Consider the following 27672-nt stretch of genomic DNA (forward strand, 5'->3'; position numbering starts at 1 on the left):
TTGTATTACTACAGTTCTTCTAACAGGCCTGAGATTAATTTAAATCACAGGCCATAAATGTGTCCCCTCTGCCCAGGTGGTTATGTCCCCAGGATGTGAAGAAAGGAACCTCTCCTTGAAGCTTAACTCACTAGATAGCTTAGTCCCAGGCGTCCGGGACTGCACAGTCACAAACTGGGCAGCCTGAACACAAGTTCTGTACTGGTCTGCCTGTGGGGAGTCCTGCTCATGCTGGGGTAACCCCACAAAGGGTTGTTCTAATCAGAGGAATTCAATGTGGCTGAGAACAGCCCTCCTTCCCCTCAGACCAGGACTCTGCAGGTTATTCCCTCTTGGCTTTCTTGGGGAACATGGGCCTTTTCCCTACTCATCTGTAAGCCTGGAGCGTCAGTATAATGATGTACCAGTACAAAGGGAGTGCTGTGGCCAGGCAAACACACATGCACACGCACCCATGTTCAAGACTCCTCCCTTCTTGGCAGGGGCAGGAGTTCTACATGTTTCTAGATCACACGTACACACAGTTTCCCAGGGGGTTGCTCTGAGTTCCATGAGATTATCTGTGTCCACAAAAGCCTTGAGGCTGGAACATCCATAATGCCTTCTTGGCCAGCCCTCACAGCCTAATCCAGAGTCAGAGGTTTTGCAGTTGTTGGCAGCCAGGAGTCCCATGACACTGGCACAAGGTGCATGACCCTCAAGGATGCTGCCCAGGGCTGGGGCACAGGTCCCACCTCTCAAGCTTCTCTGAGAATTTAGTTGTCTGTTTTCACCCAAAGAAAAAACGGTTTAGCTCTAAACTCACCTGAGCTGAAGAGACAAGTGTCCCAAACAGAGGAGATAAAATATCTAAGAAGACAAAACATAAAAACCAAATTCACACTCTGATAAAAGTCCTCTGGTCACAATAATCACAACCCACTAACAGTCACTGATAACCAAGATTTAGTTAAGAAAACACTAAGCTGAAAAGTGATCACAAAGCTAGACTTTAAGGTTTTGTAAAATTTAATAAAGAATTTCTCAAGGCTACTTAATATTTATTATACACTGTTTATGCAAGACACGGTGCAAAACCAAAATCTTCCTCGGTACTGATCAATTTCAGAAACTGGCAGCAAACAAGATGTAGGCTCCTCTTCCTGGGGCTCCCAACTTTTACTCCCACCAAGTACCAATCCGAGTTCCTCTCTAGGAAGCTCTCTGCCTTGGGACACACCAGGTGCTCTCCTTAGGAACCTGCATGCTCTTGCTTCCTGTAAATCCAAGGTCAGGGGTATTCTTGGCTCCAGGTGATGTTGCTGCTACTGGTCCAGGGACCAAGGAAGACTAAGGCTGCATGTCTGCTATGTCACCCACAGGGCTTCTGGTCAAGCTTAACCTTGGACTTCAGCAACTGTACACATGCTGCTAAACACTACAAAGGGCTGAGCAACAAGGTTTCAAGAAACACCCTGGGTTGCCTGTGCCAAGCAGGTCTGCTCAGACTAAAGCACTAGCTTGTTACAAGAATTTTTTTTTCCCTTCTGAGAATATCTAGATCCTAAATAAAGGTTTTAGAGGCACACGGCAGGCTGCCCTGGTCTTCTGACCCATGGTCCACACTCATGGGTAACTGGGGGACACCCCATCCACAGTTTCCTCTTACCCTTGATGTGGAGGGCTCCAGAGTTGTACTTGGGCTTGATTCCCGAGACTCTAGTGAGGTAGAATTGGAAGGGGTTCCCTTTATCCAACATGTCCCAAATGTCCTGGCCTTCCCCGGACGTCTCATCCCTGTCTTGAGCCTCCTCCTTGAGCCTGTGACTTGCAGCTGTCTGGGCAGTGCTGTCCTGGGGAGAGAGGCCGGTCCTTTCCTCACAGCCCATGTCTTTCCTCGCCTGCTTCGGCTGGGATTCTGGTGGGACCTCGTCATCGCTGCTGGAGAGACACCAGCCCAGGTCCTCCTGGGAAGCGCTTCTCTGCACCTTGGGAGGATGACCCGAATCAGGGTCGCTGTATCTCACGGGGGATGCCTGTCTCTTGTGCGCGGCTCTGCGAGCCTCAGAACAGGTGTACTTTGGCTCACTGACGGCGCTTGGTGCAGCAGCAGGGACAGCAGACGGGGATGGCTTGTCCAGTTTCGGCTTTTCGTCCTCACTCTCATCGCTGCTGGATATTGTCCACCTCCCGTAACTGCACTCCTGAGACATTACGCTTCTGGAAACAATAGAAACAGCATAAGACTCTCTGGTAACGTCACTCTACTGCTCTTAAGTTCTCGGCCAGATGAGTTTCTGCAACACACACCCTGTGCTTCTGACATTCGTCAGGGGTGGGCCACGTAACTCGTGTCTGTTATTCTGTAGGTGTTCACAGGCACAGTACCAGATGTGCCACAAGAACTTGTCAAAGTAACAAAAATCCTCCTCGCCTTCCCTTCTTGGCTCTTTGTGCCATTAGATACCCTGGGGAGGGGGCCGGAGCCAAACTCCAAGACCACACAGAAGAATTATTCTTGACCCTGGAGCTTCTGACAAACAGGCACTCCGGATTGAGGCCAATTTAAAAAACAATTTTGGGGCCCAGCGCGGTGGCGCAGTGGTTAAGGTCCTCGCCTTGCACGCCCGGGATCCCATATGGGCGCCGGTTCTAATCCCGGCAGCCCCGCTTCCCTTCCAGCTCCTTGCCTGTGGCCCGGGAAAGCAGTCAAGGACAGCCCAAAGCCTTGGGACCCTGCACCCGCGTGGGAGACCCGGAAGAGGCTCCTGGCTTCGGATCGGCATAGCATCAGCTGTTGTGCTCACTTGGGGAGTGAATCATTGGATGGAAGATCTTCCTCTCTGTCTCTCCTCTCTGTATATGCGCCTTTCCAATAAAAAATAATAAAAATAAATCTTTAAAAAAAAAACAATTCTGCTGAAAATTTTAAGATTGAATTGGAATTTATACATCTATCCTCCACTCAAGCACAGGCAGCCATAGCACTTAAGTAGGTTTATCTGATCGCCCTGAAAGCCACTTTTTGCAAAAAAGGTCCCCAAGAAGAATGCCAAACGGTCACTTCTGCACGTTATTTAAGAAGTAATTACACTGCTGTCCATTTCATAAATCACATGTTCAAACCTGCAAAGAAAGAGTTTAGGTAACACTCTTCCTTTCCAAGCCACAAATCTCAGCTTTCTTGTTCTTGGAAGGCAAAATACCTGAAACAGATACTTCCAGATACTTTTTTGGTAAACAAGGCTGGGGCATATATTTGAATATCAGTAATAGTATCGCCAATTACTACAGTAGGACACCTACTTCCACAATCCAGCAAGCAGTATCTCCGTGAACTGACACCCTCAGTGGCCAAGGAGAACCTGGCACTAAAGGCAGGGCCATCAGCAGCCAATGCGTGAGAGCTGGACGTGCCTGCCAGGACCCCTTTCACCTCTCCAAAAGCCCAGGGGGCCCAGCACCCACAACTGCTGGCCTGGGCAGTGGCTCTTCCAGCCTAGGTCTGAAGTCATCCAGTCAGTAAGAATTAGAGAAATGACAGCAGTTTGCCCACGCTGGGGGTGACTGGGACTCGATGCTAATGGACATGATCAAAGTAGCCACTTCCTCCCTGGCGACTGGAGGGACCAAGTGCTCCGAGTCTGGCTTTGGGGGTGTGGGCGTGCGCCACTGACACTCTCCCATCGAGGGAAGCTACTGCATTAACAACAAGAAAAAGCTGTCTAAAAGAGTATGTTTAAATGAGAGGATTCAGATAAAAAGATGAATCCATAAGGAACACTTGGGGAGGCAGGTGAGCGATGGAAATCCAGCACACATCACAGTGAAAGGATGACAACCGAGACAGTCTGCCTGTATACACTTCCATGAGCGACTTCCAAGTCGGGTGAGAAGGTACCGCACTTAATGCGCCCTCCGCCCCCCAACTCCACCTGCACCTGCGGCATATCCTGTCACGCCTCCAGCTGCTCCCTCCAGGACTTGAAGTCCCGGAGGCAGTCCGGAAGCTGGGCTGCCTTGCTGAGGCCCTGGGTGGCCAGCTGGGGGTCCCAACTTCAAACTCAACCATATACAGGCAGTACCTGGGTACCTGTGCAGGTGCATGACCCTCTGGGCTTCAGTTTTCTCTCGCCTGGGTACTGGGCATTGCTGCCAGTCACTCAGCACTCACTGAGCAGTTATCCAGTACCAAGCAAGGGAATAAGTCTACAGTTGTCCCAGAAGACAGCCATCAACGTGGAAGAGTCAGCAACCCAAAAACATTTTCAAGAGTCAAGATCGGAAAAACCCAGCGGTGAGCCAGAAAAACGGGGATGCTCCAACTTTGGGGCATGCTGAGGGGCACCTGGAGCCGTGGCGGACGAAAAGGCAGCAGCGGGCTACAGGATGGGACGAAAAGCTTGGCAGGCACCTGGTATCTAGAGGAGTTAGGTGAGCTGCAAGAGCAGAGGTGCCGCGCAGGACTTGGGGCGGGGAGGTGGCTTTTGCACAGCAGTTAAAACGCCAGCCACACACTGACTCACTCTGGCCCAGGCTCCTGGTGCCAGCTCCCTGCTAAGGGGCACCCAGGGCAGCAGCAGGCACTGCCAAGTGAGTCCCTCCCAGCTGGGAGAACCAGATTTGAGTTTGGGGCTCTGGGTTTCACCTTGCTCACCAAGCTGCTAAGAGCATCTGGGGAGTGAATCGCAATGGACGTCTGTTTCAAGTTCATAAATAACAAAACCACTACTTTTTGTCGCGACTAAGAAATCCTGTCCGTTATGTTACAAAGTGAGAGCTGCGGGACAGAAAAGCCTGGAGTTAGGGAACAATTCGTAAGTAGTACTGGGTTCCTTCTGACTTTCTTAGAATGTCACTGTCTCAGAGAAGCGTTGGAAGGAGGGCAGAGTGTGGCGGGGGCTTCAGAGCTGGGGACAACGAGGGCCCACCTGGGGGACGCCTGGCAGTGGCGAGCGCCGCTCCTCTTCCTGCACACTCGTCCCACCTGTGACAACTCCACGCCGCGCTGCACCACCGCCCCAGGCACGGGGCAGCCGAGCTCGGTGGCGGCTCCCGCAGTCACCACGGCCCGAGGGCGCCCCACGAACCCCTGCCCAGGAGAAACGCCGGAAAAGGAAGGAGCGGGGAGGACCCTCCGGTCCCAGCAGCGCCGCAACAGGTGCAGCTGTGCTGGGGTGGAGCGCGCTCGGCTCCGGCCCCCGGCGAGCCCGCGGCTGTGCGGCTGTACCTCTCCCGCCCTGCCCCGGACGCGGGACCCACCCGGCCCGCGAGAGCTAGCGCCCGCAGCCGCCTGCCCACGTACCAGCCGTCCGCCCTGTCCGCCCCGCCGCCGCGTGCGCGGTGCGCCTGCGCGCGGTTCAAACCCTCTGGCCGCGGCGCGCGCCCCTCGGCCCGGCCCCTCCCGGAAGTGCTCCGCCGGGTCCTAAGACCTCGCCATGCCAAGTCGGGGTGCTCCCTGTCCCCCGCACCCCGCTCTCCCTCGGCCCCTTCTAGCGGCGTCTGTCACAGGGAGAGGGAGGTTTGCCGTCTCCTCTCCCAGCTCGTTAGCCAGGCTCGCTCCCTCCCCGCGGGTGCTCAGGCGGCGGCGGTGACGGGGAGACCCGCGCGAGCACACACGCGTGGGCTCTCGTGGGCTGCCCAGGGTAGGTCAGTGCGTCCGGGCCCAGCTGCTGAGGCGGAATGCCCGGTTCTCCTTGTGCTTGTTCCTCTCGGCGAGCTGCCAGAGCAACCCGGGCTCTGAGGTAAACTCGGTCGCCTCAGAACGCCCTGCCTGGCGTCCCGGGCCTCGTGCGAGGGAGTCTTCCCTGAGGGGCCCGATAGTGCCGCAGATGGAAACCACCCCGAGTACTGTACTGCGCGTGATGGGGAGCGCATGAAAAGCACGCGTGATCCCGACACACCGACACCAAACGCGGAAGCGTCGCTGTGCACCGCGGGGTGCAAGGGGTTAAGGCGGGCCTCAGAATGGGGGCGGAGTCTGGTGTTAGGGGCGGGTCCAAAAGCCTCCCCGCCCCCGGCTGGTCCAAGGAAACGTTGTCAAACAAAGCGTCTGGCCAATAGCACGCAAGGATCGACGCCAGTGGCTCGCGGGCTGCCCAATGGGAGACGACGTTGAGTCGCACGGCCAATAGGAGCTCCTGTTCCCGCCGCGGGCATCCGGCCGCCGGTGTTCGAGCTCGGGCGTGACGCGGTGTTGGTGGCCGCTGTGGCGCTATGTTTCTTTCTGAGGCGCTGACCAGGCAGCGGACCTGGGAACCCAGCCCCTCGGAACGCAGGCAGTGGGTGGAAGTAGGTGTCCGAAGAGGCGACCTTGAGGCTTCGCGCTGGGTCTCTTGTGGTGGTGCAGAGCCGACTGGGGCGCCCTTCCCAGGGCTCAGAGGTCCTGACCCCGCACCTGCAGCGCCTGGCTCCCGGTCGGCTGTTGGGGGGTCTTTAAGTGCCATCCCTCCACCCCCCAATACCCCGCTAGTGCTGCCTTCCAGTCTGCATCTTTTCCCCACATAGAATTTAACCTAAAAGTTTCAAGCAGTTAATCTGCATTTGCTTCAGGTTAAATGCCAGCCACATTTTATTAAATTATTTGTCCCCTCCCTTTTTTGTGGGGGAGTAGATTTCTTGTCTACCCTAAACATCTCTTGGAGACTGACATTAGCCAGGTGGGACACACGTTTCTAGGCGCTGCCTCTGGGTTGAGGCTCGGACTTTTAAGGTCCGTGATCATAGAAGCAACAGAGCACGTGGGTTCTGTCTGAGTAACTCCAGGCCTTTACGTCCCTTAGGTGTTTAACGCTTGCGATGAAGACCGCAAGGGCTACCTGAGCCGGGAGGACTTTAAAGTGGCTGTGGTGATGCTGTTTGGGTACAAGCCCTCCAAGGTAGAGCTGGCTTTGTGTACTCGGGGCTGGGGGCGGCAGCGGGGTGGGGAGGCCGTGTGAACCGGGACTGTGTGGCCGCTTCCAAGGCTGCAGCCAGCTCTGCGTGTGCCCAACTCAGAGCAGTTTTGCTGGAGACCAGGAGGCCTGTCTCCCCCAGGGCTGATGGTTTTGATGAGAAATATGAGGTGCTGCCAAGATGGAGGAGGCAAAGCTGGGAGGAGGGTGTTGGCATGCAATCTCTTTCTTTTACACTTATTTTTTGCCGTTTTAAAAAATTCTAAAAGAAGTACATTCCCATAATAATAATGGTACTAATCCTCTCCCTTCCTACTGGAGATCCCACTTGCCAGGGATTACCATGAATGGTTTATCGGATGATGGTCCAAAATTTCCTGTCTAACTGACATACATAGGCCCACTCCTCCCCTTGTTTTACTTTTCTTATTTAATAGATTAACTGAAAAGAACAGTGACCACTATGTTGAAAAAAAAAATGGTTTCATGGTATTCAACTGGTTGTCTGGATTTCGCTGTTTTGTTTTGTTTTGTTTTCCCTACAACTACTGCCATGAGCACCTTTTGTAGCTCGCTGTATGCACACAGGGGTGTGTCTGTTTTCTTGTGGATGTCATTGTGGGATGTTTGTAGCACTATGACACTGGGTCGCTCTGGGCGGTGGGCTGTGTACCTCTAGCGTGGTCTTGGCTTTTGCTCTGCAGAAAGGAGGTGCCCACGCATGGGTGGGGGAGAGAGGTGCCCAGGGCTTTCTTGGTCTCCTGGAGCAGCACCTGTGTCCCGGCTACGCCGGCTGGCCTACTCCTGCTGTCCTAGAGATGGACCCCTCACAGGAAGTCGCTGAACTGAAACTGACCAAGCTCAGACACTGTCCAGAGGCAGGACACCTGAGCACAGCTGCCGGCTAGCGGGAGCACTCTGTCATGCTGTCACATCTGGATCCACATTTCCTGCCAATGGACACTTCTTTGCCTTTCACACCAGGTTGAAGGATTGGATTTTATTTTTTTAAGCAAATGGGGTATTTCCTGGAGGCAGGACACTAAATGATGTGCTAGTAGACCAAAATCACCTAATAGTCATGTACACAGTTAACTTTTATGACTGTGTATTTTCGATCAAAGTTTTATTAGGGATTTATTTATTTGAAAGACAGCATGACAGAGAGAGAGAGAGAGAGAGAGAGAAAGATCTTCCATCCACTGGTTCACTCTTCAGATGCCTGCAGTAGCCAGGGCTGGGCCAGGTGGGAGGTCAAGAAGCAGGGATCCCGCTCTGGGTCTCCTGTGGGAGTGGCAGGAACCGGTGCCCTGAGCTGTCTGGAGTAAGAGCGGGAAGCTGGCTTCAAGGCAGATGAGGTGGGACTGGAGCCAGGCAATGCTGTACCGGATGTGGGTGTCCCAAGCAGAGCTTAGCCTGCTGTGCCACAGATCCCCATCCCCCTCCATGAAATTTAATGGATTTGAATTTTTACAGTAGATTCGGGTTTAGTAAGAGAGCAGCATGACCACCAGGGATGCCACTCAGTAAGGGAGTTCTCAGAGGAGCAGGTAGAGGGAGGTCAATACAGATCAGGTGCTCCAGATGCAGCCGCCTGTTAAGAGCTATGGGAGTATGGAGGCCACAATGGTGTTCATCGTTTGGGAATCAGGGAGAGGTGAGGGTTGGAGCTCGATTTGAGATACCTCAACTTACAGTTGGGTGCTCAAGACTTGAGATCAGGTGGTTCCATTCCAGACAACATGCCGGCTCTGAAGAGTAGGTGTCTCGGGACAGAACTTGAGGGAGGCCAACATGCAGTGGTGGTCAGGGGCCTTCATCAAGAAGACAGAGTGGTACCTGTTAGGGAGGGGCATGAGGAACCAAGGAAGTACAGGGAAATGCAGACTGTTCAAGATGAAACTAGAGATTTATCAGAATCTCTAACCCAAGGTTCTCATTCCCAATGGAACAATTTGGGAAAAGGCTTAGATTTTCATATTTAGTGAACACGTGAGTCTGCAGACTATCTAGAGTGTGTCCTCAAGTGCATTTTAAAATGCTGGCCGGCAGACATTTGGCCTGCTGGTCAAGGTGTCCCTGGCCTGTGCTGAAGTGTTCGGGTGTGGTTCCTGGCTCCTGCTCTTACTTCCAGCTTCCTGCTGCTGCAGACCTTGGGAAGCACAGTGATGGCTCAGAGAACTCGGTTCCTGTTGCCCGCGTGGGAGTCCTGGGTTCAGTTTCCACCTCCTGGCTTCAGCTGCGGCCTAGCCCCAGCCAGCCCTTGCGGACTGTTGGGGAGTGAGTCAGTGGATGGCAGTGAGCTCTGGGCACCTGCTTTCTCTCTCTCCCTCTTTCTCTCTCTGCATGTGTCTGCTTCTCAAAAAACAGAATTTTAAAAACACAGGAAAGAAAAACTAGAACAAACTATTTGTAGCAGTTTTCACCTGTGTGGCTAGTTTTTAAATTTCCTTCTCATTTTCTTAAATAAGTATTTTCTGCTCTTTTTTGCATCATGTGTTACTTTTATAATCAGGAGAACAAGTAAAAAGTAAAACCATGGAGCTAGTTGTAAGAATTACTTGTGTTTGTCTAAAGCAAAAAGTTATGTTTTTGATTGTGTTACATATTGGACACCTAAGATGGTTTTATGTGCTTAACCTGTTTTGGTCAATGAAACAGAGTTTTGGAGACAGTGGAGTACACAGCAGATGTGTAGTTGGTGTCTTACAGATATTAATATAAAAACAAAAGGACTGTTCTCCTGAGTGGAATTATTTCTCTGCTGGATTCAATTGATTTCTCGTGAAATACACCCCATGTCCTGCCCCAGAAATTAAGAATTTGTACTTTGAAAACTATATGTTCTGTTATTCTTTCTTCTTTTCTAGGTGGAAGTGGATTCTGTGATGTCTTCAGTAAATCCAAACACTTCTGGTAATATGAAAGTTACTGTTCATTTTTAGTGTCCTTTTGTAGATTTTCATAAAAGCTAAAGAACAAATATAAAAAACCGTAAAATGTTAGGTTGAAGTACACGTTTGTTTCTCGTTATTTAAAGGAAAGCTTTTGGTTCTTTTGATTTTATTAATTATTCCTAAATGTGATTTATTAGGGAAAATTTTCAAACCACTGGGGAAAAATGTGCAGTGTGGCTTATGATTGCAGCAGCCCAGGGTGTTTCTGGATTTTCTGGGTGAATGAAATGGTACTGATTGAAATGGGAAGACTGCAGGAGACTTGGACTGGGAAAGGATAGGTTGGGCCAGAGGTAGGTCTTAAGGTTGGCAGTCTGCTGCCTCTCCCATGGTCTCTTCCACTTCCAGTGCATGCTGAGAACTCCCAAAACTGTCCCCTGAATTCCGTATCACACAGCCTCACTGTTCAGACAGAGTGGATGGAAACTTCTTTACTTTCCTTTAAATAATTCATGTTTAAATGTATTTTAGAAGGCTATCGGGTTAGTTAGTCATCTTAGAAATTCAGGGGACCTATCAGGAGAAGGATACATTCAGAGGAATGAGATCCAAATGTAGGTGCTTGGTGCCTTGTTGAAAGCTAGCCGTCAAATATCCATCATGTGGTCTCCAAGTGTCCAGGCCTTACCTTTGTTACAGTTTTGATTTCAACACCAAATTAGCTTTCTGAAGGCATCCTTTTGTTCAGGATTAAAGGAACAAACTTACAACCAAGACACTAACTCTCCAACCAGCTTCAATTCACAGCCTCAAGAGGCTGAAGATCACCAAAGAAAGTAAAATACTCAAACAGGAAGTCCCCATGAAACTCCAATTACTGCTAATGCAAAGTTCTTCTGTTAGAGCTGTTTAATATTGAACCAGTTTCAGGCCTTGGAGCCTACTTTATCTCCCTGTTATTGACTGAGTCCTATTTTCGTGGTATTTCTCTTGAGGAAAGATGGTTCATGCAGAGATTGTTTTTCCAAATATATTATCTCTCTTCTTAACATTTTGATCTGGAAGGAGTGAAATGTTGATTCAACTTCTTGGGAACTGTTGGTTCAAGTCGCTCACTTTTGCATGTTCTGGGTAGCTGTGCCTTTGGGATTCTCTTTCTACTTCCCATAATTGTTCTTGCTTCAAGGCAAGATCATGTCGGGTCTCCAGCACACCTTTTCTCAGGGCATCCTTTGGAGGGAGGGCCTTGTTGTTGCGCAGCATGCTGGGTGAGGCCCAACTCGTGTCCAGGCTTGCCTCTGATCCAGCTGTTATAAGGAAGGCCCCAATCCTCAAAAGGTACCCACTTTACTTTGGAATTGGGGTAATTCCCATACCCAGATGCCCAGGTCCTGCTTTCCAAGAAATTCCAGTCCTCCCGAAAGACGGATGGTTACTGTAGAGCTTTCTTGTGAAAATTAAGAAGAATGAAGTAAGTAAGAATTACTGGAAAGAAGAGTAGAATAGCTGGAAGAAACGTACAAGCTGGGAAAATTTCAGGGCAGCCAGCATGAGTGACAGAAAGGTGCTAGCAATGTCTTTTATTGTCAGTTACCTAACAAGCCGGCTGATAAAAGTAGAAGCTTAGGTAGCTAGGACTGAGGAAACTTAGTGGCGTGAGAAACAAACTCTAGCCACTTGTTTGAGGGAACAGTGGGTTGGTGGGGAGGTTGGTTCCAGTGTTCAGTATTGGTACCTTTTTCTGGGAATTTATTGTAGCTCAAGTTTCTCCCCTACAATGCATGACTTACCAAGTATACAAACTGAAGAACTGCACATGAAAGTCTAAAAAAGTCATCTGTCCCCATTAGACCATGAGATTCAGAAGAGAATAATAATAAAATAGTAAATTGGGGTGATTATTTATAAGGTAACCTTTACATGTAGTAGAGCATTTTACAATTATTATGGTGACTGCAGTTATTTTGTAAACAATTCCCCAGTGCAGATGTGTGATAAGCACTAGGCATTGATTATTATCTTTAATACAACTCTTACTGATAGCGAAATGCAGCTGAGTCCAAGTGGTCATTATTCTGCTGACTCCATGTCGCTGTCTCTCCATTACCACCCTGTATTCTCATAACACTCACCCAGAGCAAAAGCCAGAGCAGGGACGCTGTGTCTTTTGTTTCCACTGAGTGTTTAGACTGAGTGGTTTTTTTTTTCCCTCCCCTGTGTTTCCTTACAACATTGCCCTTTTGAAATAATGGAGATATTTTCCTTTAATACTTGAAAAAGCTTTCCAGGAACTTACTTTTTACCTTCATCTTTGAATGATGGAAAAATCAAAGAGATTGATTCATCCTACCAGTGATTGTGGGCTGTTTGACTCAGGTATGCCATCCAGTGTGAGTTCAATTGAAAAATGATTTCTGATTAGGCTAATGACCAGTTGGCTTGTATGCTTTTATCTTTTGTTGTGTTGTCTGACTTGCTTTAAGCTAGGCCATTGACTATTAAACATACTATTTTCCTGAATTAAAATTCTCATTTTTCTAAGTCTTTTTGGTTCTGCTATAAAATACTTTCTGTTGTCTGTTTCATTGCTTTTCATTCCTGCCTACAAAAGAAAGGCCAAGGTATAGTAGAGATGAAGGTTTTATTTGTTTAATTTCAGATTTCAGGGCCCTGGCATGGTGGCCTAGTGGCTAAAGTCCTCGCCTTGAATGCACTGGGATCCCATACGGCGCTGGTTCTGATCCCAGCAGCTCCATTTCTCATCCAGCTCCCTGCTTGTGGCCTGGGAAGGCAGTTGAGGACTGCCTAAGGCCTTGGGACCATGCACCCATGTGGGAGACCTGGAAGAAGTTCCTGGCTCCTGGCTTCGGAGCGGTGCAGCACTGGCCATTGTGGCCACTTGGGGAGTGAATCATCCCACGGAGGAGCTTCCTCTCTGTCTCTCTTCCTCTCTGTCTCTCTTTCTCTCTGTATATCTGAATTTGCAATAAAAATAAAATAAATCTTTAAAAAAATAAAAAAAAATTCAGATTTCAGCTGGCCTCTTAGTTTTTTCCACAATGAGGACATAGCATAGAAATTAAGATTATTAGTTTATCTGAATTGGTAATTATGATATTACCTACAGAGAGTCACCTAGCAGATGGCAGTGAATTAGGAGATGGACACTGACCTATGACATTCCTAGTGCACATCTTACGGGATAGGATGGTCACAGAAGTCCTGTTCCTTCCTTCAGATGTTACACCAATGTATTCTATAGGCAAGAAGATGATGAGGAGTTTTAAAGGAATGTGGCTTTTCCTTTTTGGACAAAAATGTGGATGGGCCTGACGCTCAGTGTTGCAGGATGGATGGGATTTGAAGAGGTGGCAAGTGAATGCAGAGCTGACATGAGCTGCATGCGGTCTCCTGCTTCTACGGCAGTCTTGTGCTCTGCTGGGCTTGCATGAGTGCAGAACTTGGCATGGATTCACGCTTGGCCCATGCTCAAAAAAACCCCACCACAAAAGCACTGGATAATGTGTAGACTTGCTGGTCACTGGGCAGAGCGGCTTTTCAAGGTGGAGCTGGGCTAGGCAGCTGTAGCAGTGTCTCCTGAAGGGGTCTTCCTGTACACCACCCTTGGGGCGTTTCTCTCGTAGACTCTCTGCTCTGTGGGCTCCACCCTCGGTGCCTGACAGCTCTTGCACCTAGATCTACCTCTATGCCACTTCTTCCCTGCACCCCGACCTTCCCCTCTGAGATTCACAGACCCAGATCCATCAGCCTTTGTACTATCAATACAAAGTCATCCCTTCCATAGAATCCACTATCCTTGAAGTATTTTCTCCTCCTGCACCAAGGAGCTAGAACAGGCCTGACGCAGAATTGTGTGCAGCTGAGTAAGCTGTGCTGATGGGAGTGAGAGGGCAAGGGGGTTCAGGAGTGTTCTGTCTCCAAGGAAGGAGGAGGCTTGCAGTTCCAGAGACTGCCAGGGATCTTTGAAGCTTTATGAGCAAGAGATGTGGAAAATAAATAAGGCAGAGATAGAAATCAGGTTTTGTTAGCTCAGCCTCCTTTAGTCTACTGCAACCTGTTTTGGCTCATTCTTCCTACCAGTGATGTAGTAGAATTTGATTTCTTCCACTCAGGAAGATTCTTTTCTCTTTATTTCTTGTTCTTCTGCAGGAAGCTGGAAGAAAATATTAGTCCTTTGAATTTCCTTATCTGTCTTGCTGTGACTACTCAACATTGTTGATGTCACTTTCACCTGTATTTGCAATCTTTTTATGCAAACACATCCTATCCTGCTCCCTATTCCCAAAAGTCGTAATCTGAATTTCATCTCTCAAATGAAACGGGATATGCATTACACATTTTAAAAAGACTATTTAATTTTCTCATTTTTGGCATTTTCAGTCCATGGGAAAAAACTAATCTATGGCACAGTGAGCATCAACCCTCTCTTTTCTAGTAAATCTACCACCAGGCTGCCAGCCCAAATAACTTGGCATTTTTATTGTTTTCTCCTTCACACTCCCTAGGTGTATTGCAGTTTCTAATTTGAGTTTACAATGATAGCCAGACAGCAGGCTACTTCATTTTTTAAGAGAATTTCTCTATGTATATTGACCTTGAAGCTTAGAACCACTATGTGTGTGTGTGTGTGTACGTACACACATACATATAGATCTCAGGGAAATAATTATATAGTTTTATTGGACTTTTTGAATGTATATGTCTCTGTGGTGAAAGACGATTGTTCTGGGAAATGGCTTAAAAACAACAACAAAAAAAATCAAAACGGGGGGCTGGGGGGTGGGGGAAGAAAGGAGGGAAAGAAGGCAGACCGACCACTGATCTGTCTCTCTGTATGACTTAGCCATATCACATGCTTTAAGTGGTTTGCAAGTTAAAGGACTCATTTTCAGTTGTTCAAATTTGCAGTCAGGAAGGATTTTTACAGGTCCTTGGCCTTGTGATCTTTAAGCTGTAACCCCTAATCCTGGCTAAATCCTTGCCTTGCAGCTGCCGGAATCCAATATGGATGTTGGTTCATGTCCTGGCTGCTCCACTTCCCATTCCAGCTCCCTGCTTTTGGCCTGGGAAAGCAGTGGAGGATGGCCCAAAGCGGGACCCACATGGAAGACTCGAAGGAAGCTCCTCCTGGTTCTTGGCTTTGGATCGGCTCAGTTCCGGCTATTGCAACCACTTGGGGAGTGAACCAGTAGACGGAAAATCTTTGTCTCTCTGTCTCTGTAAATCTGCCTTTCCAATAGAAATAAATTAAAAAATCTTTTTTTTAGAAGATTTATTTGAAAGTCAGAATGACAGAGAAAGAAAGCAGAAATCGTTTATCTGCTGGTTCACTCTCCAAATGGCTGCAAGGGCCAAGGCTGATAACATTAACCTGTGGGTCTAACATTAACATTAGCCTGTGGTAACACTGACTTGTGGGTCTCCCACGTTTGGCAGCTGCTTTCTCAGACACATTAATGGGGAGCTGGATCAGAAGGGGCATAGCCAAAGCTTGAATTGGTGCTCCAGTATGGGATGCCAACACCAAAAGATGTGATTTCCCCCCTGTGCCATGGTGCTGGCCCCAGGTTTTCCTGTGTATAAAGAAGAACCTTTCCTAATAACTGAAAGAGCCAGACCTGCATACTGTTCAGACTTAACTCCCCTAGACAGGTTCATGATATGTGCAGGTAAACAGACTTACATGGTTTGTGATGTCATTGTTGTCCTAATTTGTAACCACAATAAAGTGTGGGAAGTAACTGTTATTAATGGAATGACATACAAAGGGAACCCAGCTTTGTTTTTTTAAAATTAGAGTTTTCTGAACACATTCTTTCACTTTAGGGTAAGGCAGGTAAGGCATTTCTCATTGAGTCAGAAATCTGATGCCAGTAAAATCATATGAAAGTCCTTGTGAAGTGGTAATCTTGGGCTCGATTATTGTGACAGCAGGTGGAGCTAGTGATGGGCACTCTGTGGTGCATTCAGAAAGCAGCAAGATGTATAAAACATTAATGTGTTTGTATTATAAGGCTTCAGGAAATGCATATGGTTACATATTGGCTTTGGAAAGCAGTTGTGTTAGTGCAGCATGAGAGCCAAACTGATTGAAATGTTTTCTGAAAAGGGCTTGCATTTGGACATGTGTTAGCTTGGAAGACCACAGCAAGTTAAAGATATGGTAGGGAGGGATATATTTGCAGTCTAATAACTCGATCTGTTTGATCCCTGCAGAATGTACTTTAACGAGTATTATGTGAAAGAACTTGATTATACATGCAGTTATTTGTGTTGTTAGATTGTTTCTTTAAACAATCTGAACTGTTTATTAAATAATACAGTTTGTGTCTGCATACATTTTCACCTAGTAAAAGCTGAACAACATTTTCTTTTTACATATAAGATTGCTAAAAAAAAAAAACACCTGAAAATATCTCTGAATTCCAATGTATTACCTGAACATATAATTTAAAAGACATCACACCACACAGATGCCTTGGAATTCTGCCTTTTATTCCCTTATCATTTCTCAAAGTCAGATGCAATGATGAGGAAAGTAGTTATGTGCTTCCATTTCCTTTCTTTCTGAAATTTACTTGTTTTACTGGTAAACAAGTATTATTTATTATTATGTTTATTATTATTTACAAGTATTATTTATTATTATGTATTAATAAATTGGAGTTTCTAAAGTCATGTGTGTGTTTTTGCTGGTTATATGTATTATGATTGGCCCATTGGGGGCAGTAGTTTGCAAAGTTGTAAAATTATTTTAAACACACAATGTGATGCTTTGCACTGAAAACTAGAAACAACATCCTTTAAGTTACTATTTGTTCCTTTTGTGTTTACTTATTTGGGAATAAGCTACATGTAGGAATCATGCTAAACACTGAGGGTGAAATTTTGAATAACATGACACTGCTTTCCTTCAACATGTCTGAGGCAGACATGTGGCCAAAGGATTACCATAAACCTCAGAGAATTACAGAAAAGGGATTCAGCAGAGAAACCAGAGAAGCCTTCATGGAAGAGTGAAGGCTTTAGTTCCATCTGGAAAGAGATATAAAAATTCACTAGAAAGACAAAAGGAGAAAGTGTGTGATGCAGGCAGTGGTGTGAGTTCCAGTAGAGCCTGTTGCCCTGCGGAGGGGGAAGCACCGGGAACTGGTGGAGGAGTTAATGAGGTGGACTGGGTCAGGTCACAGGGGCTTCTCGTAAGTGCCATGGGTAACTGGCAGTACTGCTTCCTGATGTCCCAAACTCAGAAACCTCTTGTTGTGCTTCCCCATTTTTTTCCCCTAGAAGTCTTCCCCCATCTTATGTTTTTACCCATATGTTTTTAATTCTTGCTAAGGAGAAATATTCAGAACAGCCATTTGCCAGCTTGGTTCCAATCCCCCATCAGAACTCACCTCACTACTGACCCACTCCTACCCAATTCTTAAAGCTTCCTGAAGACCCCTGATCAGAAGGCAGATTTAAACATGGTTCTTTGACTCTTTGCTTGGCTACCTTGTAGTAAATCGTCTCTCTGCAAAAAACCTTGATTTTGATGTTTGGTCTTCTGATACATGTGCGCAAATGGATTCATTTTGGTTCAAGCACACTATTACCACTGAATAAATTATTCAAAGACTTCACTCAGTCTAGATGGTGTTTGATTGATTAGCTCTTGGTGTCCATGAAACTGGTGTGACAGACTCTTGGGAGAGCATGGCATGATCAGACTTCAGTGGGAACCTCACCTGGCAGCTTTCAACCTGAGGGAGCTTCAGGAAGTGAATAAAAGATTATGTTGTGGGGGAAAAAAACCACACACAAAATTTCAGGGTTGGTTTGGTGGGGATTTTTGTCTTTTTTTGCACTAAAAGACTCTTTAGTCCAACTTTTACAAGAGATATTTGGAGTTGTCAACTGTGTCCTCTCGTCACAGGGTGATTAGATGCGAATGAAGCTATTTGAATTCCTATAACCTTTTCTACTGCTGGGGAGAAAACATGCTCCTTGTGATGGGAGGTCGTTGCAGTGTCTGCAGTCCATCCTTTGTGGTGTCTGTGGATCCAATCAACTGGGTCAAAAATATTTTGAAAAAAAAAGTTGTACTACAATTGTACAGAGTTCTTTTTCTCACTATTATTCCCTGAGTGTTAAAGCACTGACTATGTCACACTGACGTTGCATTAGGTGTTAGAGGTTATCTGGAGATGATTTAAGGTACCCTGCAGAATGCCCACAAGCTTTATGCAAATACTACACTGTTTTATAGAAAAGGTTTGGGTTTTGGTCCCTGGAGGAGTTTCTAGAAGCAATGACTTGCTGATAAAGATTTATTGAATGCCTGCCAGATACTCTCCTGGGTGTTGGGAGCTATGTCCTGTGTCGCCTTAGCTTCTCCTCTTTGGTTGAATGTTTGACACATCCCAGTTAGAACCAGTTGCCTCACCTCATCACCCTGCTCTTTCCCTTTAAATGACTCCCTGAACCACCAAGTTATCAAGCCAGCATCTCGAGATTATTCTTGACATTTGCCTTCTCAGTAACTATGCCTAATTCTCCACCAAGTTGTGTCATTTCTGCTCTAAAACATGACTGGAAAACTGCTGTCATTCCCTTCATTCCCATCGCCAGCACCCTAGCAACTGCCTCTCTTGCCAAATGTTTCTTGTCTGGTTTCCACATTTATATTTTGGCTTTCACCATAATTTTTTTTCCTTCTCAAGGCATTAGCCAGAAAGATCTACAAATCTGAATTGGGTCCTGTCACTTCTCCTGTGGGTCCTTCCATCTTCTTCCTAAAGGAAACCCAAATTATTTGCTGTGTTCTGTAAGGACCTGTGATTTCTTGTTCTGGCTGCCCTCATCAACCTCGTCTTCTGTTTTCTGTCTCTGCTTACCTTGGCCTCTTTCCATTCCCTACTTTGCCACCCCACAGCCTAGCACATGCTGTTTTTATTGCCTGGAATGCTGTTCTTCCCATTAGCCAGTTGGTAACATCTCCTGGCTTGGGTCTTAGCTTAAATGCCCCCCATTCAGAGCACTAGACTTCACCAGAATATGCCATTTGAAAGGATTCCCAGGACATCCTTCCACAACCTTCTCTTTTCCCTGTCACTGCACATGCCTCAAATTGCAACTTCAGATAACATTTGCTGTTGAACTGGTAGTCTGACCCTTAGCACTGGAATCACAGATGTTCTATTTTCTTCTCCATTTCCAGAACTTACACCAGGGGTTGGCACACAGTAGGTCCTAAAACGTTGTCAAAGAATCATTTAAAAACATAAAGGTGGATTTTGTAAAAAATGTATAAATCTTTAGTTATTAATGCAGAAACCATGGTGAATTAAGAAAAAATATTTCTGCATTTTTTTAAACAATCAGAATTATTTTAGGAAAGAAATAAAGTTTGGTATTATATCACCAAAAGGAAAAGGACTCGTAGAGTTAATTTGTGGTTTGAGGTTATTTTTCAGACATTGATAACTTCTTTTAATGGAAATCCTGAATTGCAAAATGAACTGCTCTTTTTACATATTTAGTACTCACTTCACTAAAATGTTTAAGTTCTTGGCTCCACTCTTTAAACCTACTACAAAGATCACATTAGAATTCATTTTCCTAGGCATTGTAAGCACAGTATCCAATCTCATATTATCATGCTGGGCTCCTTTATTATAAAAGTCGCAGGGAGCCGAGCCCGAGGCTGCTGAACACATCGTGGGGTGGATCCAGGGCTGGGGCCAGTGCCAGCTCTATTGTTTATGTCATATTCCCTCCACCTTTATGCGTGGTGTGCCATTGATAGCGCCTTTACAGAAACTGCTTCTCTGACCTGAGCTCCCAGTTGGAAAAAACAAAAATCCAACCCTGCCACAGTGACATCTGGCTGGGAAAAGGATGAAAGGAGCATGAGGAAAGCACCATTATGAGATCTTTAATAAGTAGTTTCGAGCCTGTCTCTTACCTCTAGTAAAGGGAAGAGCGATCAACGCTTCAAGGTCACTATACCCCCTGAGAAAGCTCATGAACCCCAAGCATATCCATCATGTTCACCACTGATGGTGAGATTGCGAGTGTTGGATCTACCTACCAAGCACTTAGCAAGCTATCATTTTGACTTTAAAGACATTTTGGAGTGAATGCTGTTCTCTGAAATTAAGATGAATTCTGATCATTTGTGGTATTTATTACTTTGCATTTCTGTTTCGATTTTTTCTTCAAGAGGAAAAAGACTCATCTCTGGCAAATTTCTCCCACCCTGAAACTTCTAGGTATATTACTTGAAGAGTTTTTAAAGATTATAAAGAAAAAAAAGGAGGCCCAACTGTATCGGAATGAAAGAAGACACATCTTCACGGCTTTTGATGTTCGCTGTAAGTGTGTGAACAGTACTAAGTGTTAATTGCAAAGGGGAAAAAAGAGTACTAAGTGTTTGGAAAATGGCTGCTGAGGAACTGTGAGTGGAAATGTATACTCAGGAAATCAAATATACAATACATCTGAAAGACCAGGTTCATTTTGCTGTATTCATTATTAACTTTAGGTGTCGGTATAAATTACTTATGTAGTGGTGTAATCTTAAATTACATATACCATTAATAAAATACTACTTATATAGATAATGTATATTTAATTTTTCTTTGCTTATTTATTTGAAATGCAGAGAGATAGAGAGACAGAAAGAAGGATCTTCCAGCCACTTGTTTATACCCTACATGCCCACAACAGGTGTAGCTGGGTCAGCTGAAAGCCAAGTTGAGACCCTAGTCTGGGTAGCAGGCACATGAAGGCTTTAGCCCATCACCAGCTGATTATGAAAGTGTGCACAGGCAGGAAGCTAGAATCAAACCAGGAGCAGTGCTAGTATTGAACTCAGGTTCTCTGATGTGGTAATTGGGCATCTCAAGCAACATCTTAACCACTGTGCCCAATACCTGCCCCAAATAACAATGACATTTATAGAAGAATCTTGGCATTTATACATTGGACCTCCATATTTATGTAGTATAGCTGTATTGTAATGGACATTGAGAGACTGTCCCTTTTGGGGATATAGACCACAAGCCACCTATGGAAGTTGGGAGCCACATGACCTGCCCCTGGGGCTCAGCCTCCCCTCACATGTGATTGGAGGAATTGTTTCACCACACTGAATGTGACTGAGGGAGGTGCCTTTAGATGCCTGTGCCACACACGTGGGACAAAGGTCTCAGGAGGCCAAGCTCAGTGTCTTGACTTCTGTGTAATGTTTCCCTAGACAGTAATATGCCATAATTCTAACACCAAACAAGAAATAAGAAAACCACATGAATTTTGAAGACTGAATTATTTTGGCAGCTCATATAGACAGTTATGACAGTGTTTATCTCCAGGTAGTCCTTTCTGTGAACAAATGGTAGGATTGGAAGTGCCCGTCAAGGTCACCCAGGAGTGCACGAAGGAGAATGTTGCTCCATTCAGATTCTTCCACCTTGGAGTCCCCCTTCGATTGCCATGTATGTAAAGTCAGCGATACATTACTGCCATTCTTCAAGGACTGTGAAAGCAAAGGATCACACACAGATTATGGCTGTGGTAGCAATGCACTGAAGTTGTGGAAGTAAAAAAATGTTTCATATTTTATTTTCTAATAGATCGTGGATTTTTGACTTTTGAAGATTTCAAAAGAGCCTTTCAGGAGGTGGCTCCCAGGTTACCCGAGAGGACTGTCCTTGAGGTCTTCAGGTAAGGCAACAGCATCTTCAGTTGCGTCTACGCTTTGACTTACCATTTGTGTTTACAAGATTTATAGTTATATATGCTAACTTTTCATTTGCAGACATTTTCCTCTCATAGCATAGGGTCATAATCTGGACGAGGACTCAAAAGTTATCTGTGAATCTATCCATACATTTAGTGCTTATATCCCAGGCAGGCGCATGAAAACATGTTGGTGGGAGTAAGACAAGAGCAGGAAGGAAGCAGGGCTTTGTATGTTTGTGCAGTGAACAACAAAGAAAAATGGGGATTCGAATGTTGTGCCCTGGTCTGTATTTTAGTCAAGGCCTCACATGCTTCTTGGGATTATATGGAGAGGAAAACGGGCATCAGCTAATGGTGACCCTTGTTCATTTGCTTTCAAGGCTGCACAGGTTGCAGTACACACTGAACTAACTTAAAATGTACGTAAGGATTTGTGGGTAGAGGTGTGGCAGGTGTCTGGCCTAGTGGTTAAGATGCCTGTCAGAACATGTGGGTTTGGTGCTCACCTTCAGCTCCCGTCTCTAGCCTGCTGCTGACCCTGGGAGGCAGCAGTGATGGCTTATGTGGTTGGAGCTGAGCACCCCACGTGGAGACTGAATGGAGTTCTTGGCTTTTGGTTCTAGTCTTGGCTGTCACATTTAGAGAGAGAACAAGCAGACAGGAGTGCTCTCTCTGTCTCTCAAGTAGATAATTTAGTTGTTTATTAAAATATTATTGTATTATATAGTTTTCTGAAGCAGTTCTGACAGAGTGGCCAAGTGGCTCAAAAGCAGCTTCCGCTAGGAGACTGCAGCTCAAAGGCAGTCAGTATGCACATGAGTGCTGACGTGAGAAAGTGGCAGAGCTGTCATCGCACTCCGAGCATGAGCCTTCATCAGCTCTGGTACCAGGTGTGTCAGTCAGGGCTCAGTACACCAAGGAGACCTAAAAAACTCCAAATAACAGAAGAAAGGTGGAAAATGTGTTTCTTGCCCAGACATAGGCAAGTAGAGCTGGATTACGGGAGGCTGTGCAGCCCCCAGTGTCACCTCCCCCACTTTATTGTTGCTCTGGCTGTTTCAACACCTGGGTTCCCCTTCTTGCCTCCAGATGGTTACTTGAGTTGAAGCCCTCCAATCTGAATTCCAGCCTGTGAAAAGGAGAGTAAGCAGAAGATGCACTCTGCCTGTTAAGGCCATAGATCTTTCTCCTTATATCCTAGGGACCATATCTTAGTGCCAAGGCCATGCATTACTACAGGGGTAAGGGGGCTTGGAAAATGGAATCTTGGTTCTGGGCAGCAGTCATATGCCCCTTAATGGAGGTGCTGATACTCAGGAGGAAGAAGAGAATGGGGACATGTGGCACCTGTTCTCATTTGGGATAAAAGCAGTTAATGAATTCTGACCAGCAGCCGCCCTGCTCAGTACAAGTTCTCAAGCAGGTGATCTGAATAAGGATTTGCCCTCATTGTCATTGCCCTATCAAAGCCATTGAGTCCTCTTTTGAAGATCAGAAATATTGAACCCAGACATGGATGAAGTGCTATAGGATAGTGGGCTCAATGAAAGTTAAGTCCTGTGAAATACAGTGACATCTTTGTTTATACATTGTAGTGAGGTGTATGCTTACCACACAGAGGCTAATGTACAACAAAGGAACTACACACTGTCCCCTCTTTTCCTTCTACAAAAAAGACAAGCAAAAGTTTGCAGAGGTTTATGTGTTAAAATGGTTTTAGTAGATGCTACCTTATAGAGATACTTATAGAGTACATATTTTTGAACAATATACTAAAGTATTACCCTTCAAGTTAAAAAAAAAACATGATTTAGCTATAAATGAGAAAGTGAATGGTACTTGGATAAAACCTGTTCTACAGAGAGAACTTTTGCTTAAAAGGATGTTTAGAAATGTGATTTTGCTTTAAAAATAATGTGTATCACCTGTTAAAACTCCTCCTATCTCTGTGTTCAAGAACTTAATTTGGAAACTTAAAAACTTAATACATTTTCACTGGCTTTAGGACATAATTTTTTAAATATATAACTTCAGTAGCTTTGAATACATCTTTAAGAGCAACTAATCCCTATTGGGAAAGATGAACGTTTATTAGTTGAGTTTTAGTTAGCAAGCAAACAATAATTAAAAAGCAAAAAAACCAAAAGAAAACTGAAAAACCTCTAACCTTCCACAGCATCAGAGAATAGATTTTTCTATTATGCCATGGTACCCTTTTCTCCTCTAGATACACATATTTTCCGGAAGTGTCTGTGACAACTATTATGACTATATATTTCAATAAATTGAATTTTAAATCACTCAGTCACAAGAGAAGGGTTAAGTCAAGACGCTCAGAAATAATAAAAAACATTGAATTGTAATATTCTTATTTAACATTATTAATAATTTCTAATGTTATTTGCTGGCATTAATAGCATCAAATTATTGAGAAATTCTATATTAAGTACACATATTAATAGTCTAGCCTCTTACATATAATGTATAAATGCATATATTTTATTGTGGATTGTATGTCTGCTAACTTTATGCTACTTAGTAAGATTGTGTGATCCAGATTTTGGAGGCCACTGCAATAGCAGAACCCATGCAAGTTGTTTGAGTTGATTGGACATACACTGTTTAAGCTCTCAATGATATTTTAAAAATAATTTAGCAATCCCTAAATCAGAACAAATAATAGATAGAAAGTATTAAATGAAGTTGTGAGTCCAGAAAGGAGAATTCACTAGCGTGAACTGAGGCTATATCAAAGATGATGATGTTTCATTACTATGCAGAGGTTCTTAGGAAGTTATTTTCTTGACGACTTTTTCCCCCTTCTCTCAATATTCTCTGGAAATAGCAGCATTCGAGAGACATAGAGCTTTAGAGGACTATTTGGACCATGAGAATTAATGTTAATTTAATTAGACTGTTTCTAGCACCAAAAGATTAAAATAGGAACTAACTTCCCTCTGTAGTACTAATAGAACTTGTTGAAAACTTTGTGATGCTGTTGTTGATGTTCAGAAATCTAGTGACTTTGGAGGGTCAAGCTAACCTGGCTTCTTGGCATCTGCTGCCTTCCCAGCATCTGGTTCCCTTTCAAACTCATCCTTCGTTAGTCCCAAATCCCTTGGTGTGTCCCTGTGATTGGGCGATGCGCATGTTCACTTGTTCACTTTTGCTTTCCTTTCCTGGCTGTTCTTTTTTCTCCTCCCTACATATGCAAATTTGAATTTTAAGGTCACACTCAGAAACGCTTTTCACCTTAATCCTTCTGCCTTAAACAGCTTATTTCCTTTCTTTACATATTGACAGTATTTATGATGTGTGTTTTCAATCACTTGGTAAACAAAACTACAATGTTTATTGTCACCTCCATAGCATACCTCAAGCCTTCTGTGTTTATGGACCCACCTGTAATCTCCACGGCACTGGCCTGCTGCCTTATGCATTGTTGTAGTTAATATGTAATTATTGGTTTATTGTCACTTAGACTGAATACCAAAGGACATGAAATTCTTGCTTACGGTTTTCTTCATGGTTTAATTTATTTCTTATAAACTGGTAAAGAGTACTTTAAACTACAGCCAGAAGCTTTATGACCACATGTGGCTTTGTTTTCCATTTTCTCCTCCATGTGATTTTCATGAATTGCTCTCTGACGTCCTTTTTTCTATTGTATTTTTGGGAGCACTTTCATTTCATGATTTAGCCCCAGCTGTCAGCAGAGAACTAGCTTCATGTTCTTTCTTGATTCTGGCCGCCATCAGCCCCCTGTGGTATTTCTGGCTGGTGTTTTGCTCTGTCTGAGTCTCTTGACTTATCCATGCCTTGGAGCCTTTGCCATCTCACCGTCAGCACTGAGATTTGTACATTCCCACCACCTGTCAGTTGGCAAAAGGCTTTGGGAAGTTTCCTTTGCCTCCTAACTATGAATTGAAATGTGGACATGCACAAGGCCTGTACCCTGACCCAGTGCCCAAGATTCTGAGTTCATGAGCCAGTTACCATGAACTAAAGTAAAATGAGAATATTGAGATGCCAAAAATGTGCGCCAGTCACAGCTGAAGACATTGAAAGCTATATCCTGGTATTTTGGTGTATGAATCCCTTTCTTTGTATTTATGGAGGAAGGTCAGAGTACACGGAGCATCTCACTCTTTTTTGGGTGTTAAAAATTGGTTCCAAATAAGAGCATCGTGACTTGCTGAATGAAATACGTTCAATGTCAGTATGTTAGTGGGGGGTAGGGACTTAGGAATCCAATTGTACAAGGGAGTGATGGATAGTCTCTCAAATACCTCCTGTCACAGCCATTATAGAGGGAAGGATTGTCCTGAGCTTGAGTAAACCAAGAAATGCTGTATGCAAGACACTCTCACAGGACCTAAGGGAAGAGGTTTAAAGTAGCATTTATTTTTGTCGGATCATTTGCATCTCTTTTGAAATGCTGCTCCTCACTGTGTTTTTCAGCCTTCTGAAATTCCTTTCTGCCAGCAGCAGACTTGTTGCATATTACTTTCTGGGACAAGTCTAACAAGAGAAGATTTCCAGTCATCATTTGCGACATCAGAGTGATTCCTCTTTAAGTGGAGTCTTGTGACTGCAGTAAAATTGCAGTTATTATCATGAGTACCTACTCCAGGGAATATTGTTATTGATCTGTAGTATCTGCAGGCTTCTGTGTGTAGAAAAGCATGAAGAAGACCAGATATCAAAGCTATTTCTTTGTAGCCATACGTTGATAGCAGTCACCAGCTATATCTGCAGAGTCATGGCCCAAGCAGTGGACTTCCTGAATTTTCCATTTTTATTTTCATTAATATGTGTGTGTCAAAGTTCTACTGTTAGGTTCCCCTTCCCCTGGCTGACTAGCCCCTTGGATGTATTTACTGGAATGGGGGAGTTGGAGTGTGGACTTCAGAAGATGACGTCAAAATTTACATTCTGAGGGACTCTTAGGACTTTCACGTATCATATATTGAATAAAACTGTTTATCAGGAATCGTGCTAGAAAACAATAAATGCTGGAGGAGATGGATATACCTATTACTCTGATCATTACACATTATATATACATATTGAAATATCACAGTGTGCTACATAAATACATATAATTACATGTCAGTTAAAAGTTTTAAGTCTAGCTATAGAACCATGGTCTAATAATTTAAAAATGCCAGCTTTTCATTGAATTTTCCTCATGAACAAAAATTATTTCCTTGCCTTTGAGGATACTGCTTTTACCAGCATGAGATTTACAGTTGGTAATGCAGGAACTGTGGCTCAGCAACTGGACCAGCCAACAGCTAGACAAGAATATGACTTCATCCTGTAGTTGTTTAAATAGAAGGTGTTACTTTGATTTCTTCAGCTAAGCTACCATAGTTTGTGAAATCAGGGATGTGTTATGTGATTGGAAGGGATATGTAATCTCCTTGACATTTAAGATGTCCTGATTTTGTACTTCTCTTGTATGAAACCCTTCCAGGTGCGAATTCTCCTCATCCTCCCAGGCCCAGCTGTTAAGCCGTTCCTTACCTTGAAAGCTGACTTACATTACCTGCATGCCACCCACCTACCCTCCAACATCCAAAAAGGAAATTGTCTTTTCCTTCTGCTCTAAACGAAACCTATTGTAAATGTCTTTCTCCTCCATGCATTTACGTGGTAGTTTCCATTCATTTGTTATTTCCAACCTTAGAATGCAAGCTTAATGTGAGCAGGCATGGTAGAGACTGCCCTCCCACTCCAGCAGCTCATAGCACAGTTTGTAGATCGTGATGGGATGGCTATATTCTATGTAAATGAATGACTTCTGTAGAAAATAGGCTTGTTACCCTATTTTTTGTTTTACTCTCCAGATGCCACGTTGGCACCACAGAAGGGTCTTGATTTCCAGTTCAGTCTCCAGCTGGCAATCAGGACACTTGAATTTTAGTCCCAAGTTCAAGTCCACTGTGGTCTGGTCTTTCCATGAGTGCCCGATCCTCTCCTCATCTCAATTGAGGGGATTGTGGTAAACGATCTGGCAGGCTTCTTGGACCTCTGGAGTTTACTGGTGGGGTGATTTATCACGGAGAGTGGCATGGCAGTCCTGTTTATTTTCTCTGCATTCCACAGATATTATTCAGAATTCACTGCAGCTAGAATACAGATGTGGTCTG

General features: G+C 44.9%; 2 protein-coding genes across 2 annotated transcripts in view; one reads left to right on the plus strand and one right to left on the minus strand.

Annotated features, from left to right (window-relative positions):
- The window catches only part of TDP1 (tyrosyl-DNA phosphodiesterase 1), a 63557-nt gene extending 58314 nt beyond the window's left edge, over positions 1 to 5243 (minus strand). Inside the window, exons 1-3 of the mRNA XM_040975173.1 lie at positions 4911 to 5243; positions 1649 to 2199; positions 806 to 849 (exon numbers count right to left, since the gene is read on the minus strand). Coding sequence (XP_040831107.1) covers positions 806 to 849; positions 1649 to 2192 — 588 coding nt within the window. The 5' untranslated portion in view covers positions 2193 to 2199; positions 4911 to 5243. The remainder of the gene's footprint in view (positions 1 to 805; positions 850 to 1648; positions 2200 to 4910) is intronic.
- Positions 5244 to 6138: 895 nt separating this feature from the next.
- The window catches only part of EFCAB11 (EF-hand calcium binding domain 11), a 109615-nt gene continuing 88081 nt past the window's right edge, over positions 6139 to 27672 (plus strand). The window contains exons 1-5 of the mRNA XM_040975174.1: positions 6139 to 6270; positions 6762 to 6857; positions 9743 to 9788; positions 20047 to 20148; positions 21409 to 21499. Of these exons, the coding sequence (XP_040831108.1) occupies positions 6196 to 6270; positions 6762 to 6857; positions 9743 to 9788; positions 20047 to 20148; positions 21409 to 21499 (410 nt within the window). The 5' untranslated portion in view covers positions 6139 to 6195. The remainder of the gene's footprint in view (positions 6271 to 6761; positions 6858 to 9742; positions 9789 to 20046; positions 20149 to 21408; positions 21500 to 27672) is intronic.

The sequence above is a fragment of the Ochotona curzoniae genome, unplaced genomic scaffold (assembly GCF_017591425.1).
Source record: "Ochotona curzoniae isolate NIBS_2020 unplaced genomic scaffold, NIBS_Ocur_1.0 contig_2688, whole genome shotgun sequence".
In the NCBI taxonomy this organism is placed as follows: Eukaryota; Metazoa; Chordata; class Mammalia; order Lagomorpha; family Ochotonidae; genus Ochotona; species Ochotona curzoniae.